Source organism: Rhincodon typus, chromosome 29, assembly GCF_021869965.1.
Source record: "Rhincodon typus isolate 14 chromosome 29, sRhiTyp1.1, whole genome shotgun sequence".
NCBI classification, from domain to species: Eukaryota; Metazoa; Chordata; class Chondrichthyes; order Orectolobiformes; family Rhincodontidae; genus Rhincodon; species Rhincodon typus.
The window spans coordinates 16093259-16109791 of record NC_063360.1 but is presented as its reverse complement, the minus strand read 5'-3'; the positions used below and the strand labels follow the sequence as shown (position 1 = coordinate 16109791).

Sequence of the window (16533 nt, the reverse complement as noted above, 5' to 3'; positions counted from 1 at the left end):
TGGCCTGCTGTGTTCATCCAGCTCTACACCTTGTTTTCTCAGATTCTCCAGCATCTGCAGTTCCTACTATCTCTGAGAGAGAATAGAGTCTGTTAAAGATCAACGAGGTCATCATGTGTAGAACAACAGGAGATCGGAGAGCTACTAAACAAATGTTTTGTGTCAGATTTTACTGTGAGGGAAGAAAAAGAGGCCAGGAAACTCAGGGAAATAAATATTGATGTCTTGAAAACAGTCCACATTACAGAAGAGGAAGTGCTAGAGGTTTTAAAAACAGAAATGTGGACAAATCTCCAAGACTTGATCAAGTGTATCCCAAGGACATAGTGGGAAGTTAGGGAAAAAGTTGTGGGGCCCCTAGCAGAAATATTTGTATCATCTATAGCCATGGCGGGTACTAGAGGCCTGAAAGGTGGCTATTGTTGTACCTTTATTTAAGAAAGGCTGTAAGGAGAAGCCTAAAACTATAGACCTGCGAGTTTGACATTAGTAGTGGGTACATAGTTGGAGGGGATTCTGACAGATAGGATTTACATGCATTTGGAGAGACAGGGGCTGATTAGCGATAGTCAGTATGGCTTTGTGTATGGGAAATCGTGTCTCACAAACTTGATCAAATTTTTTGAGGATATAGCCAAAAAGATTGATGAAGGCAGAAAGGTAGACGTTGTCTACATGGACTTTAATAAAGCCTTTGACAAGGTTTTGCAAGGTAGACTAATTAGTAAAGTTGGATCACATGGGATTCAGGGAAAGCTTGCCAATTGAATACAAAATTAGCTTGACAGTAGGAGACAGAGGGTAGTGGTGGAGGGTTGGTTTTCAGACTGGAGGCCTGTGACCAGTGGTGTTCTGCAGGGATTGGTGCTGGGTTCACCTTTGTTTGTATTTTATATAAATGATTTGGATGAGAATTTAGGAGGCATGGTTAGTAAATTCGCAGATGATACCAAAATTGGTGGTACAGTAGACAGTGAAGAAGGTTATCTAAGATTACAAAGTGATTTTGATCAATTGGGCCAATGCACTGAAGAGTGGCAGATAGAGTTTAATTTGGATAAATGCGAGGTATTGCATTTTGGTGAAACAAGAAAGGGCAGGACATATACAGTTAATGGTAGGGTCCTGGATAGTATTATTGAACAGAGAGACCTAGGGTTTCAGGTACATAGTTCTTTGAAAATTGCAACACAGGTGGACAGTGTGGTTAAGGAGGAGGTTAGCACTCTTGCCTTCATTTCTCAGACCATTGAGTTTAGGAGTTGGGATGTCAAGTTGAGGTTATAAAGGACATTGGTGAGGCTGCTTTTGGAACACTGTGTACAATTCTTAGCATGTGAAGGGTCTGTTCCTGTTATTGGTGAGATTGTGAAAACAGTGGGACCCCTACCTGGCAGGTCATTTTGTGTATTTGAGGTAGCTTGTTGTGGATTTGAGATACTTTTGACAAGGAGATTTAAAAGATCTTGCTAGTGTCCCTTCATATCCCCTCCATACACCAAGTAACCTCCCTCCTCCATTATTCCCTTGCTACTTACACACCTTTTTCAGTACACCTTTACCCCACAATGGCCCCATGCATCCACCATACCCACTGTTCCAGTGTCTACTATGTACAGAACCAGTGAGTCTTTGACAAGTTTGGCAAATGCTTGTGAAACTGGCATAAGAAACAAAGTGACTTTGAAAGTCTCCTGATGGAAAACTGTTCATCTAACAATCTCATAAATGTATGAATCAACCACAGACCTTGTTACTGTTAATACTGTAATACTCTTGACCCCTTTTAGTCTGGTTCTAATAAACAAACAAGCATTGGAAAACCAAAGAAAGAATAACGTATTTCAACATCATTAAGCTGTCAATCAAACAAAGTCAACTCATCCATCCAAGCTGTGCAAACAGAAACTTTTTTGACATCAGTCAAGTATTGATTTGGCAAATCAAATGTCTGGCCGGCTTTTTAAGTGCTTTAGTTGATATGGGGGTTGACACAGGGCTAAGTGGCCTGACAACATGCAGAGGACTGGGCCAATGAACTAGGGAAGGCCTTCCTCCTGACTACCCAGTAGTCCATCATTGCCACAAGCCTGGCTAGAGCAGTGGTAGATCCGAACATCTGGGAGTCAGAGGAAGAAACAGGGTCAGGACCACAAAGTTAGGAAATGGGTTAATCTGCAGTCCTTGACAAAGATTCACTGACTTTCAATGAATATTTCAAACCATTTATTTTTATTATCAGTGTATTACACAATTAAAGGAAGTAACAACAAATTAATCTGATGGTTTTAAACTGTCTAATTGGTTTGATCCAAGCTTTAACTTAACGCGCTATGTAATTACCAAGGTTCTTTCTCCCTCATAGAATGCCATGCAAGTCATAGGTATAACAGCAGAGATTCAGATGATGGTACTACAGATTATTGGTGGAATTCTGCACCTTGGAAACATAAGTTTTACTGAAGTCGGGAATTATGCTGAAGTGGAAAATGAGGCTCGTGAGTAATATTAATTTCAATTCCAGTTGTGGAATGATGGTCAGTCATCCTTATGTTTGCAGGGATTTGTATGTGATAAATCAGCACCTGGTCAAATCAGTCGTATGGATTTTGTGGAAATATGTATCTAAACTTGTTTTCAAGCGTATTTGTTTAGATGTAGAAACTTCAAATTGAAACAAGGTAAACAATATTATTCAAGGAGATGTAAAATGCAGGTGTCGGTCAGCATTTCTTATATAACATACACCAATCAGATATTTTGCAGTTAGGTTCTAATTTTATGTAGCTCTACCAAACCCAGTCAAAAATGGTAGAACTGAACAAGTAACTAATGAGGAAGGAAGAATCCGTGAAAAACATAATCCTTTGCTCCAACAAAACATGTAGCAAAAAAAAGTTTACATGCAGCTTCAGCCAAAATGCCAAGGGCATGCTTCCTTCTCTTGACACCTCCATTTTGTCCGTAATCTAATACCTCAGGTCATTTCGTATTATATTATAAAGACACTGAATGCACTAGACATGGCAAACAGTGTTAGTCACAATGTCATCCCAGCAATTCAAAATTACGTGACATATGTGCCAGGCAGTGATCATTTCCAAAGTCCAATCACTACTGCACAACCTTCAATGGCATCACTACCACTAATTTCACCACCATCAGCATCATGACAGTATCCATTAGCTTCACTGGGCAGACACTAGCTACTGTGCGATGAGTGCTTACCTCATAATTCCCCACAATATCTCTTTCATCTACAAAGCTTAAGTTAGAAATCTAATGGAATATTCACCATTCATTCACAAATATGAAGCTGCAACATCATTCAAAAAGCCATCTAGAAAAAGGCAGTTCATTTGATCAGTGATAACAAGGTGAAGAGCTGGATGAACACAGCAGGCCAAGCAGCATCAGAGAAGCAGGAAAGTTTTGGGTCTGGATCAGTGACTTTGCCACTCACACTCAATGTTCATTATGATCTATGCCACTGCACTGTGTAGTGTGTACTAGCTGCAGGATGCACAGCTCCAAATCATCAACTTTACTTTCACAAGAGCAGGGAGATGGGAAAGACCCAATCATTTCCAAGTCATAGAATAGACAGGAATCTATACAACTCAGCACTTCCTTTAGAGCTGTCTACTTCACCACCCCGCACCCCCCACCCCAAATACCTTGGGGAAATGGGATTACCACAGCAACTGCAGAGCATTGACAAAGAGTGAATTACCAATTCCTCTGCAATCTTGAAAGCACTTAGGCTGCACATAGCCAGAAAAAGATGCAATCATTCAAATTGTATTTACAATAACAAAGCAGATTTGTGTTTTTAACCTCGCAGGAGGAGTAGATAACACAACCTTTATAGAAGGTACCTAATTTTCACTCAATTTATAGAATTATAATTATAACTATAATTATAATTAAATGGAATCTTCAGCAGGCAGGTCACCTGCTCCATCAGATTGGGGCCCATGCAGTAAAGATTAAGATCAATCCAATGTTAAATAACATTATACAGGATTGTGAGCAGACAAATGGTAAGGTACCTGCATATAAATTCAGTGCTACTGTTGCCTTTGCTGAGATTGATAGAACCATAGAAATGATACTGCACAGAAGGGATCCATTCACCCATCTTATCCATGTTGACCCAAAAACACCCAGATGCCCTTTCTAATCCCATCGTCCTGCACACAGCCTAAGGCCCTGCAGCTTATAGCACTTAGGGTGCAGATCCATGTACTTTTTAAAAGAGGTTGGTGTCACTGCCTCCACCACCAATTCAGGTAACAAATTCCAGACACCGACCACCTTCTGCATAAAAACTTTTTTCCTCACATCCCTTCTAATCCTTCTGCCACTTAGCTGGAATCTATGACCCGTGGTTTCTGTCAAGGGAAACAGGTTCTTCCTCTATCTCTACCTCTATCTCTATTCCCCTCTATCTCTACCCCTCACAATTTTGTATACCTCAATTGTGTCACCCCTCTGCCTTCTCTATTCCAAGGGAAACAACCCCTCCTCTCCAATCTCCCCTCATAGCTACAATTCTCCAGCTCTGGCAACATTTCTAGCAAACCTTCTCTGTGCTGTCTTCAGAGAAATTATGTCCTTCCTGTAATGTGGTGATCAGAGCTGCACACAATACTCCAGGTGTGGCCCCACCAGTGTCTTAAACAGTTGAATAATTTTATTCCTATTTTTGTATTCTACACCTCCGCCAATGAAGGAGAGCATTCTTTATGCCTTATTTACAATCTTACCTACCTGTACTGCTACATTTAGAGACATGTGCATTTGCACGGCAAGATCTCTCACTTCAACTACTTGTCTCAATGTATTCCCACTTGTTGTGTATTCCCTTTTACTGTTTGACCTCCCTAACTGCATTACCTCATACTTATCAGAGTTGAACTCCATCTGTCATGATCCTGCCCACTCCCCCAACCCATCTATATCATTTTGGAGCCTACAGCTAACTTCTTCACTATCCACTATCCACTGGCCAATTTTTGTGTCATCTGCAAATTTCCCAATTGTGATCCTCACGTTCAAGTCCAAATCGTTAATGTATAAAACAAATAGCAAGGGTCCTAACATTGAGCCCTGCGGAATACCACTTGAAATAGTTTTCCATTCGCAAGGGCAGCCATCAACCGTTACCCTTTGTTTCCTGTTACTAAGCCAACGTTGGATCCAATTCAACACGTTACCCAGTATGCCCAGAATGGGAACTAAATATCCAAGAATATGTGTCCTATTGAAAGACAGGCAGTTGGGTAGGGGGCAGAGTTATCTTGTTAATAAGAAATTAAATTATATCGATCACAAGGAGTGATATAGAGTCGGGAAGCATAGTATCTGCATGGATAGAGTTATAGAGTTATGCACTTATACAGTATGGAAACAGCCCCTTCAGTCCAATTCATCCGTGCCAAACAGATATCCTAAACTGATTTAATCCCATTTGCCAGCATTTGGCCCATATCCCTCTAAACCCATCCTATTTATGTAACCATCCAGATGCCTTTTAAATGTTGCAATTGTACCAGCCTCCACCACCTCCTCCGGCAACTCATTCCATACACATATTATCCTCTGCATAAAAAGGTGTCCCTTAGGTTCCTTTAAAATCTTTCTCTGAACAGCAAAAGAATGGGAGTTCTCAACAGGCCTCCTAGCAGTAGTCAGAACGTAGGGCAGAAAATAAATCAGGAGGTGGAAAGGGTATGTAAGAAAGGCACTATTGCAATAATTATAGGGAATTTCAATATGCAGGTGGACTGGGAAAATCTGATTGGTCACAGATCCCAAAAAAGGAATTTATAGAATGTCAATGAGACATTTTTGGAGCAGCTTGTGGTAGACCCCACTAGGGAACAGGCTATTCTGGATCTGGTGATGTGTAATTAGATAGATTTGACTAGGGAGCTTCAGGTGAAGGAACCCTTAGGGGACAGTAACCATAACATAATAAAATTCACCCTGCAGTTTGACAGGGAGAAGTTTGAATCAGATGTAACAGTATTGCAATTGCATGAAGGCAACTACAAAGACATGAGAGAAGAGTGGCCAGAGTTGTAGAGTCATGGAGTCATAGAGATGTACAGCACAGAAACAGACCCTTCGGCCCAACTCATCCATGCTGACCAGATATCCGAGATAAATCTAATCCCATTTGAAAGCACTTGGCCCATATCCCTCTAGACCCTTCCTATTCATATATCCATCCAAATGCCTTTTAAATGTTGTAATTGTACCAGCCTCTACCCCTTCCTCTGGCTGATTAGAAGGGAAGCCTAGCAGAGAAGGTGATAGAACAGCAATGGTAGGAGTTTCTGGGGATAATTCTGGAGCTACAGCAAAAATTCATCCCAAGGAAGAAGAAACATGATTAGGAGATGATGAGGCAACTATGGCTGACAGGGGAAGTCAGGGACAAGAAAAAACAAAAGAAAAAGTATACAGTGTGGAAAAGATTGGTGTAAAGTCAGAGGATTGGGAAGTCTTTAAAAACCAATAGAGAATAACTTTAAAAAAAAGCAATAAGTGGGGAGAAGATGAAATATGAGGGTAAGCTAGCTGGTTATATAAGAGAAGATTGCATGAGTTTTTTTTTCAATTATTGAAAAGGCAAGAGAAAGTAAGAGTGGATATTGGACCATTGGGAAAATGAGGCTGGGGAAGTAGTAATGGAGAACAAAGAAAAGAACTGAATAGGTACTTTGCATCAGTCTTCATGATGAAAGACACCAGTAGCATATCAGAACTTCGAGAGAGTAAGGGGGCAGAAGTGAGTCTAGTGGCCACCACTAAGTCATTGCTGGGGAATCTGAAAGTTCTGAAGATGGATAAAACACCTGGACCAGATGGACTACACCTCAGGGTTCTGAAGGAGAAAGCTGAAGAGATTGTGAAGGCATTGGTGGCAGTCTTTCAGGAATCACTGGAGTCATGGAGGGTGCCACAGGGCTGGAAAATGGCTAATATAACACCCCTATATAAGAAGGGAGGGAGGCAGAAGACAGAAAACTACAGGCTGGTTCGCCTTACCTAAGGTTTGGTAAGATTTTAAACTCCATTTTAAGGAATGAGATTGCTGAGTACTTGCAAGTGCATGATAAAATAGGGCTGAGTCAGCGTGGCTTTGTCAAGGAGACATCATGACAGACAAACCTGTTAGAATTCTTTGTGGAGGTAGCAACGAAACTTCAGAGTAATTCAGAAGAAATGTGAAGAAAAGTCATATGTGAAGGAATGTTAGTTGAATGCATTGTCTCCCTCATTTGTATTGAACTTTGACTGTTCATTTTCACTTTAACATTATCAAATGACCGTTTAAAGGAATTACCATTTATTGCTGCCTAATGAATAATACATTTTATAGATTATGAAAAAACATTCAATCATTGACTGGATTAAGTTCATGACTTCGCTGAAAGACATTGGAGAGGACTGGGGTTACAGGTACTTCATAAGAAATATGTACATAGGACAAATAGCAACTGTCACAGTAGCCAACAGTGAGTCAGAGCTGTGTGTAATTCGCCAAGCAGCTTAGCAAGAGTGATGTTTATAACCAATCCTCTTGAAGGTCGAGAGCAGCAATGATCAAAGAAGTGTTTGACGACATAGATTCTGGTTATTAGTTTGTTGACAGTGCACAGCAAATGATAACCTCATTTAGATTTTTGCAGATGACAAAGCATTTGCTGCAAACACAAAAGAAGATTTACAAGAACTGGTGCATAGATTAGTAGATGGAGGCATGAACTTTGGAACAAAAGTGAACATTGGCAAAACGAAAGTGGTGCATGTCTCAAAATCACCAAGAAATATTCACAGAGGGATAAGAACTAGATTAGGGGCAACAGTTGAAGCATTTAGGAAGCATAATATCTGCAGATAAACGATACATAGAACAAGAAAGTAAAAACAAGGATAGCAATGGGAAAGGCTGTATTTGGTAAGAAGGAACAGCTGCTGACTAGAAACCCAAATAAACAACTCAAAAAGTGACCTGTAAAGTATTGTTTTAAATGGATGTGAGACTTGAATCTCACAGAAGAATACCAACATTATAAAAATCCTTGAAATGGCGATTTGGAGGAGAACAGTAAGGATCTGTTGGACAGAAAGAGTAACAAGTGAAGTGCTGGGGAGAGTGACCAAAGATATTTGTTTAATGTAATTAAAGAAAGGCAGAGAGTCCGGGTTGGGCACAGTTAAAAGGAAATTGGTTTGTAAGTTACAAAGGGGAGATTTCAGGGAAGAAGAGAGAGATGAGGGAAGAGAATATAACTGTTGGATGGCTTGAAAATTGAAGCAAGTTATTTGTAAATAAACAAAATCACACAGGATAGAGAGATGTGAAAAGAGTATTATGAGCAAAATAGATGCTCTCTGGTGGAACACCAATAATGATGATGAATCATTAATTGCTGGAGACTGGAGTTGGAAACTGGGGCACAAAGAAAAATATTCTGTGATCAGATTTATTTAACAATAGCATAAAGAAACATTCCTGTTATTGAGTTATCTCCTTGGCCAGAATCACCATTATGCATCTATTTTGTGGAGTAGGTTTGTAAATCTCAGAGCATAAACAATAAATTAGCAATGTTATCCAAGCTTTGTTAAACAGGAATTAATTGCTATTCCTAATATTCGACAGTGCTTTTTAAAATATTAATGCCCTTAATATTTGCTGATACAGAAACAAGGACCGCACCATCAATAATTGATATACTTTCTCTGTTTGCATGAAGACTTGGCTTTTCCTGCATTCCTGCTGGGAATCAATGAAATGAAGTTGAGAGAGAAAGTGACCAGCAGGAAAATGGACAGTAAATGGGGAGGCAAGACAGAATCCATCAACATGACCTTAAATGTGGAGCAGGCAGGATACACCCGAGACGCACTATCGAAAGCCCTCTATGCGCGGTTATTTGATTATTTAGTAGACGTAAGTATTTCTCAAATTAATAATGATTTTGAATGTGAGAAAATCTGACCAAATTTATCTTATCTAGACTGGGAAAAATTATGAACAAAAATAAGGAATAACTGCTTCAGCCCTACTGGCAGCACTGCCTCTCAAATCCACCTTTGTTGCATGTTCTTTGCTACCCTTCCCTAATGCACATCTTTCAATCTCATTCATAGGAAGCAAATTCAAAATTTCCACCATTTGTATAAAAAAAGTGTTCCAAAGTGATCTCGCGCTCATTTTAATGTTACTCCCTATTATTCTGGAATCCTCCAACAGAGGAGGTAGTTTATTTTTATGCGCCCTATTTCGAATTGTTTTAAGTGTTTTGATTACATTACCCTAAGATTTTCATAACTGAGTGCAAGCTAAATTAATGCAACTATCCCTCGTAATTTAACTCCTTAAGATTTGAAAAATTCTCATATATCTGTGCAGTGTCCCTTCCAAAGCAAGTTGGTGTCCAAACTGAATGCTGGGATCTTCCAAATGGGGTGTGAGCAAAACTCTGTGCAGCAGAAGTATCACTTTCTCACTTTTGAATTCCAATTCCCTAAAGATAAAGGGCAGAATTGCACCCGATTTTCTATTTACTCAATTTACCCGTACACTACCCTGTGCGATTGGATTACATTAGCACCAAAATCTCGTTTCTGTTTCACAGACCTTTGTCTTTCTGCATCCAAAAGATATTTTACTTTGTCTTTCTTTTATCCAAAGTGGAAAACCTCATCCCTTCTGCATTGCACTCCATCTGCCATAACGTTTCCCACTCAGTTAATGTATTTATATTGTTTTTTACCTTCCTGATACCATCTCCACGACATATCATGTCTCCTAAGCAGTTTCCTTCTGTTAAATATTGCTAAAAGGGGAATTCAGGGAGCTCTGACTTTGCCATATGACTTCCACTCACCACCTGCTCTACCCCTGAATCTTCAAGTAAATGCATAAGAGATTTAGTTACATACACTGTTTGTGCACCTAACCCATAGAAGCAGCAGAAATTCAGACCATAAACGTGTTACTCCCATATGGTGGGACTGGCTAATGTAACGGAATATCTCAATCTATGTCCTTAGCTGGTCCACCCATATGTTCATCGCCAATATGACATATTAAGTCCCATTTATGGCCATGGTATTGCTATTGCTGCTGAACGATGGACGTGGACATACTATTGACCATAGTGAACTGGTGGGATTTCCCAGGGAGCTTCGATTCCTGCCACTGAGTGGATAAAAGATGCACCAACTAATGTTCCTTTCTGAAACATAGCAACCAGGCCTGAAAGAGATTGAAAAGTATCAGAAACTGGTTCTGCCTAAAATTTCCTCCCCCATCCTAGCATCTATGCTACATGAGTTGTGTGCCCAAAGCATAGTTTTCTCGGCTTCATTTTCCAATTGGCAATAAACAATGCAATGTTTGAAAAGTAATACAAAACGTAATAAGGAGATGAATAAGGACATCTTGCTGCAATTATACAGGGCATTGGTGAGGCACACATGGAATATTGTGTGCAGTTATGATGCAGTCTTGCGGTAGAGGGAATGCAGCAAAGATTTACCAGATTGATTCCTAGGATGGCAGGACAGGAGAGATTGAGTTGGTTAGGATTGTATTCAGGTTATCTAATAGAAAACTACAAAATTTTAACAGAACTAGACCAGAAGGATGTTACTAATGGTGGGGGAGTCCAGAACCAAGAGTCATTGTTTACTGACAGGGGGTAAATCTTTTAGGACTGAGATAAGAGAAATTCCTTCACCCAGAGGAATTCACGACCACACAAAGTGGGTGAGACCAAAGCATTATGTGTTTCAAAGTAGTTATAGCCCTTGTGACTAAAGGGACCAAGGGATATGGGGGTGGCTGGGATTACAGTAATGAGCTTGATGCTCAGTCATGGTCCTATTGAATAGTGGAGCAGACTCGAAGGATTGAATGGTCTACTCCTGCTCCTATCTCTCTGTTTCTATATTTCTATATTATGTTATGCTCAGTAACAATTTTCATTTGAATGAATTCCTTGCCAATCTTGGAAAAAGTATAGTAAATGAATGGGATTTCCAAAATGTAATACATAATTGATGTTTCTTAACATGTTCTAACAAATTAGCTAATCATTCATGATCTTTAAACATCTTTATTAATTGCACATCCATTTCATTCCTTCTGTTTAGGCTGTTAACAAGGCAATGCAGAAACCATATGAGGAATACAGTATAGGAGTGCTGGATATATATGGCTTTGAAATTTTTCAGGTATCGTATAAAAATTTAAACTCAGGAGCTAGGCTTAATTTCAGAATCCAATTTTGCAAATGTGAATTATAATTTGAAAAGTAATTTCTGTCCTTTATAACAAGGTGGAATTCAAGTTTATTTTGTTCTAGAAATTAATGTTTAATACATATTCCTGCAAAGCAGCAACAAACACTGCGCACTCAATGCAAAAATCCATCATAAATTTTATGCAAATAGGGCAGATTGGATTGAGGCGTTACAGAGTGTCATGTTGCAGTTCAAGCTTTTTCTAACACTCTGTTGTAATGTAAAAGCTTTAGTGACATATTTTGCAAACAGTGTGCTACCCTATGAAGCCATCTCTGCCTATTGTATTGTCTTCTGCAAACTGCTGAAGTCTAACAATACATTGCAATTACAGAAAAATTACTGATTGAAGAAATGGAAGGTGACAAGTGTGTCATCTCTCAATTGAGAAGGCAGGAATATATTTCTAAAGCAAGGCCTGTAACTTGTCAGATTTATGAGGCTTAGTATTTATAACTGTAATGATGAACACAAGTTACTGAATACTAGCATCGACCTAGGCACTGGAAAAGACAATGGTGGAAACAGCCCTGGCGACCCTGCAAAGTCCTCCTCACTAACATCTGGGGTTTAGTGCCAAAATTGGGAGAGCTGTCTCACGGCCTAGTCAAGCAACAGCCTGACATAGTCATACTTACAAAATCATACCTTACAGACAATCTCCCAGACACGACCATCACCATCCCTGGATATGTCCTGTCCCACCAGCAGGATAGACCCAGCAGAGGGGGTGGCACAGTGGTATACAGTCGGGAGGGAGTTGCTCTAGGAGTCCTCAACATTGACTCTGGACCCCATGAAGTCTCACAGCTTCAAGTTAAACATGGGCAAAGAAACCTGCTGCTGATTACCACATACTGTCCTCCCTCAGCTGACGAATCAGTACTCCTCCTTGTTGAACAACACTTGGAGGAAGCACTGAGGATGGCAAGGGCACAAAATGTACTCTGGGTGGGGGATTTCAATGTCCATCATCAAGAGTGGCTCAGTGGCAGTACTACAGATCGAGCTGGTTGGGTCCTAAAGGACATAACTGCTAGCTTGAGTCTGTACCAGGTGGTGAGGGAACCAAAAAGAGGGAAAAACATACCTGACCTCATCCTTACTAATCTGCCAGCTGCAGTTGTATCTGTCCATGACAGTATCAGTAAGAGTGACCATCGCACAATCCTTGTGGAGACGAAGTTGTGCCTTCACATTGAGAATAACTTCCATCGTGTTGTGTGGCACTATCACCGTGCTAAATGGGACAGATTTTGCACAGATCTAGCAACTCAAGACTGGGCATCCATGAGGGACTGTGTACCATCAACAGCAGCAGAATTGTTCTCCAGCTCAATCTGTAACCTCATGGCCCGGCATATCCCCCACTCAATCATTACCATTAAGCCAGGGGATCAACCCTGGTTCAATGGAGAGTGCAGGAGGGCATGCCAGGAGCAGCACCAGGCATACCTAAAGAGGTGTCAACCTGGTGAAGCCACCAAACAGGACTACTTGCATGTTAAACAGCAAAAGCAGCAAGTGATAGACAATGCTAAGTGATTCCACAACCAACAGATCAAATCTAAGCTCCGCAGTCCTGTCACATCCAGTTGTGAATGGTGGTGGACAATTAAACAACTCACTGGAGGAGGAGTCTCCACAAATATCCCCATCCTCAATGGTGGAAGAGCCCAGCACATCAGTGCAAAAGATAAGGCTGAAGCATTTGCAGCAATCTTCAGCCAGAAGTGCAGAGTAGATGATCCATCTCGGCCTCCTCCAGTGGTCCCCAGCATTACAGATACCAGTCTTCAGCCAATTCAATTCACTCCACATGATATCAAGAAACTGTTGGAAACACTACATACTGCAAAGGCTACAGGCCCTGACAACATTCCGACAATAGTACTGAAGATTTGTGCTCCAGAACTTGCCGCTCCCCTAGCCAAGCTGTTCCAGTACAGTTACAACACTGGTATCTACCCGACAATGTAGAAAATTGCCCAAGTATGTCCTGTACACAAAAAGCAGGTCAAACCTAACCCAGCCAATTACCGCCCCATCAGTCTACTCTCGATCATCAGTAAAGTGATGGAAGGAGTCATCAACAGTGCTATCAAGCAGCACCTGCTCAGCAATAACCTGCTCAGTGACGCCCAGTTTGGGTTCCGCCAGGGCCACTCAGCTCCTGACCTCATTACAGCCTTGGATCAAACATGGACAAAAGAGCTGAATTCCAGAGGTGAGGTGAGAGTGACAGCCTTTGACATCAAGACTGCATTCAACCGAATGTAGCATCAAGGAGCCCAAGCGAAACTGGACTCAATGGGTATAAGGGGGCAAACTCTCCGGTGGTGAGAGTCATACCTGACACATGAGAACATGGTCATGGTTGTTGGAGGTCAGTTATCTCAGCTCTAGGACATCTCTGCAGGAGTTCCTCAGGGTAGTGTCCTAGGCCCAACCATCTTCAGCTGCTTCACCAATGACCTTGCCTCCATCGTTAGGTCAGAAGTGCGGATGTTCACCGATGATTGCACAATGTTCAACACCATTCGCAACTCCTCAGTTACGGAAGCAGTCTGTGTTCAAATGCAATAAGATCTGGACAATATCCAGGCTTGGGATGACAAGTGGCAAGTGACATTCGCGCCACACAAATGCCAGGCCATGACCATCACCAATAAAAGACAATCTAACCACCACCCCTTGACATTCAATGGTGTTACCATAACTGAATCCGCCTATCAACATCTATCAACTATCAACATCCTGGGGGTTATCATTGACCAGAAACTCAAATGGACTCACCACATAAACACAGCACTACAAGAGCAGGTCAGAAGCTAGGAATACTGTGGCGAGTAACTCACCTCCTAACTCCTCAAAGCCTGTCCACCACCTACAAGGCACAAATCAGGAGTGTGATGGAACACTCCCCACTTGCCTGGATGGGTGCAGCTCCACCAACACTCAAGAAGCTTGACACCATCCAGGACAAAGCAGCCGTTTGATTGGTACTACATCCACAAGCAACCACTCCCTCCACCACCGATGCTCAGTAGCAGCAGTGTGTACTATCTACAAGATACACTGCAGAAATTCACCAAAGATCCTCAGGCTGCACCTTCCAAACCCATGACCACTTCTATCTAGAAGGACAAAGGCAGCAGACATATGGGAACACCATCACCTCCGAGTTCCCCTCCAAGCCACTCACCATCCTGACTTGGAAATATATCTCTGTTCTTTCACTGTCGCTGGGTCAAAATCCTGGAATTCCTTCCCAAATGGCATTGTCGGTGAACCCACAGCAAGTGGACTGCAATGGTTCAAAAGGCAACTTCTCAAGGGCAACTAGGGATGGGCAAGAATTGTTGACCAGCCAGAGACGCCCACATCCCACAAATAAATAGGAAAAAAACTAGAAGATTCTCAAACATTGAGGATATTTCCTTTAAATTGCAAACAACTTCTATGAAGTTAGGCGAACAAAATGATGACATGTAGCTTACCTGGATTTCAATAACTGCATTTTCTTCCATGACATGAGATTGAACATGACAGCCGCTGTAAATTAGAGTCCGCCTGACATTCTCATTGTCACCATGTGAGTGGTCCCTTGCAGGCTTCAATGAGTAGTCTCACATTTTCAAGCACCATGAAATCAGCAATCAAAAGAAGGGAGACACGCCGCTCCCTTTCTCTTTCTTCCACCACCACTCCACCCTCCCAAACCTCCAACCCAGTGACACCCTTCCTCACAATCCATATCCCAACCTCATTCACACATGGTTCAGGGTTTTTTGATGATCTTGATCTTCCTGTGGGGCATTACCAGCCATGACCACTGCACTCCCAGCAGCACTATAGCAATGAGGAGGAGCCAGCCTCAACACGACAGAGCCGGCCTCTGATTGTCCAACAACTCTGGGGCTTGATGGGATTTCCATCCCAGGGAAGGCCCATCACTGGCCATTTCATTGGCATCATGGGGTTTTGGCTGCCTGTCCAGCCAGTAGGCCGACCCCCTTTGCCTGGAATAATTTCCACTCTTCATTTCTAACAGGTTTCATAATAGCCATACATTATGTCTATTTGAATCAAAATCGAGATACTGTCGTTCTAACACTCTATTGTTATCTTTTCCTTCTGATTCACAGAAAAATGGATTTGAACAGTTCTGCATTAATTTTGTAAATGAGAAGCTTCAGCAGATTTTCATTGAGTTAACCCTCAAAGCTGAACAGGTACATTACTGCATTTAAGATAAGAAACAAGAATAAGAATTAAACTGAGGCGGCAGTGCTGCCTCACAGCTCCAGGGACCTGGGTTTGATTCCACCTTCGCACAGTTGTCTGTGTAGATTTTGCATGTTCTCCCTGCGTCTGTGTAGGTTTCCTCCGGGTGCTCTGGTTTCCTCCCACAGTCCAAACACATGCAAGTTAGGTGGGATTGGCCGTGCTAAATTGCCCATAGCGTGCAGGGATGTGGGGGCTAGGTGGATTAGCCATGAGAAATGCAGGGTTACAGGGACAGAGTGGGTCAGGATGAGTTGCTCTTCGAGGATCATTGTGGACCTGATGGACCTGATGGCCTGCTTCCATACTGTAGAGATTCTACCGTTCTAATATCAACTGGCTTCCTCAGACTAAAACAATTTTCGAATTTTGTCAGCCATTTCACACATTTCCATGGGAAGTGAATGAAATGTAGGGAGAGGAGGAGGGAAGTGGAGGCAGGATATACCAGCCAGAATGGAAGGAGCTTTACAAAAACATTAAAATAGGATGGTGAATGTCCTGCCCTTTTATCTTCTAAAATCTATCCTTGACACTCATCTTGATGATTGATGGGTATCCATTAAGAAATAACTAGTCATGAATGGTGATTCATTTAGCACAATCATTAGCTCTTTGCTGGATGTGTTTCTTTTCTACTGGCACATGGTTCCTTATGAATCATTGTACTGTTTGCTTTATTTTCTCCCCCAACACCATTAACTGTTGCCAATAAGCTTCCCAAACAGAATATACCTATTTTGTGTGCTTTAGAAGAAGAAAAGAGGCTCCAAAAAGGGATGGTCCAACAGGTCTGGCTGCATATGAGGTGTTCTGGTATTTAAGCACCTGATGCTGAAACTGAATGAATCCTTGTAGCAGAGTGGGCAGAATTCTTATGTTTTGGGGTTGGGACCACAATATCATAACCAATTC

At 41.5% G+C, this 16533-nt stretch overlaps 1 protein-coding gene across 1 annotated transcript in view; it reads left to right on the top strand.

Annotated features, from left to right (window-relative positions):
- myo1f (myosin IF) overlaps positions 1-16533 on the top strand; it is a 135755-nt gene that overhangs the window by 71204 nt on the left and 48018 nt on the right. The window contains exons 9-12 of the mRNA XM_020511023.2: positions 2366-2498; positions 8775-8971; positions 11182-11262; positions 15480-15566. Of these exons, the coding sequence (XP_020366612.1) occupies positions 2366-2498; positions 8775-8971; positions 11182-11262; positions 15480-15566 (498 nt within the window). The remainder of the gene's footprint in view (positions 1-2365; positions 2499-8774; positions 8972-11181; positions 11263-15479; positions 15567-16533) is intronic.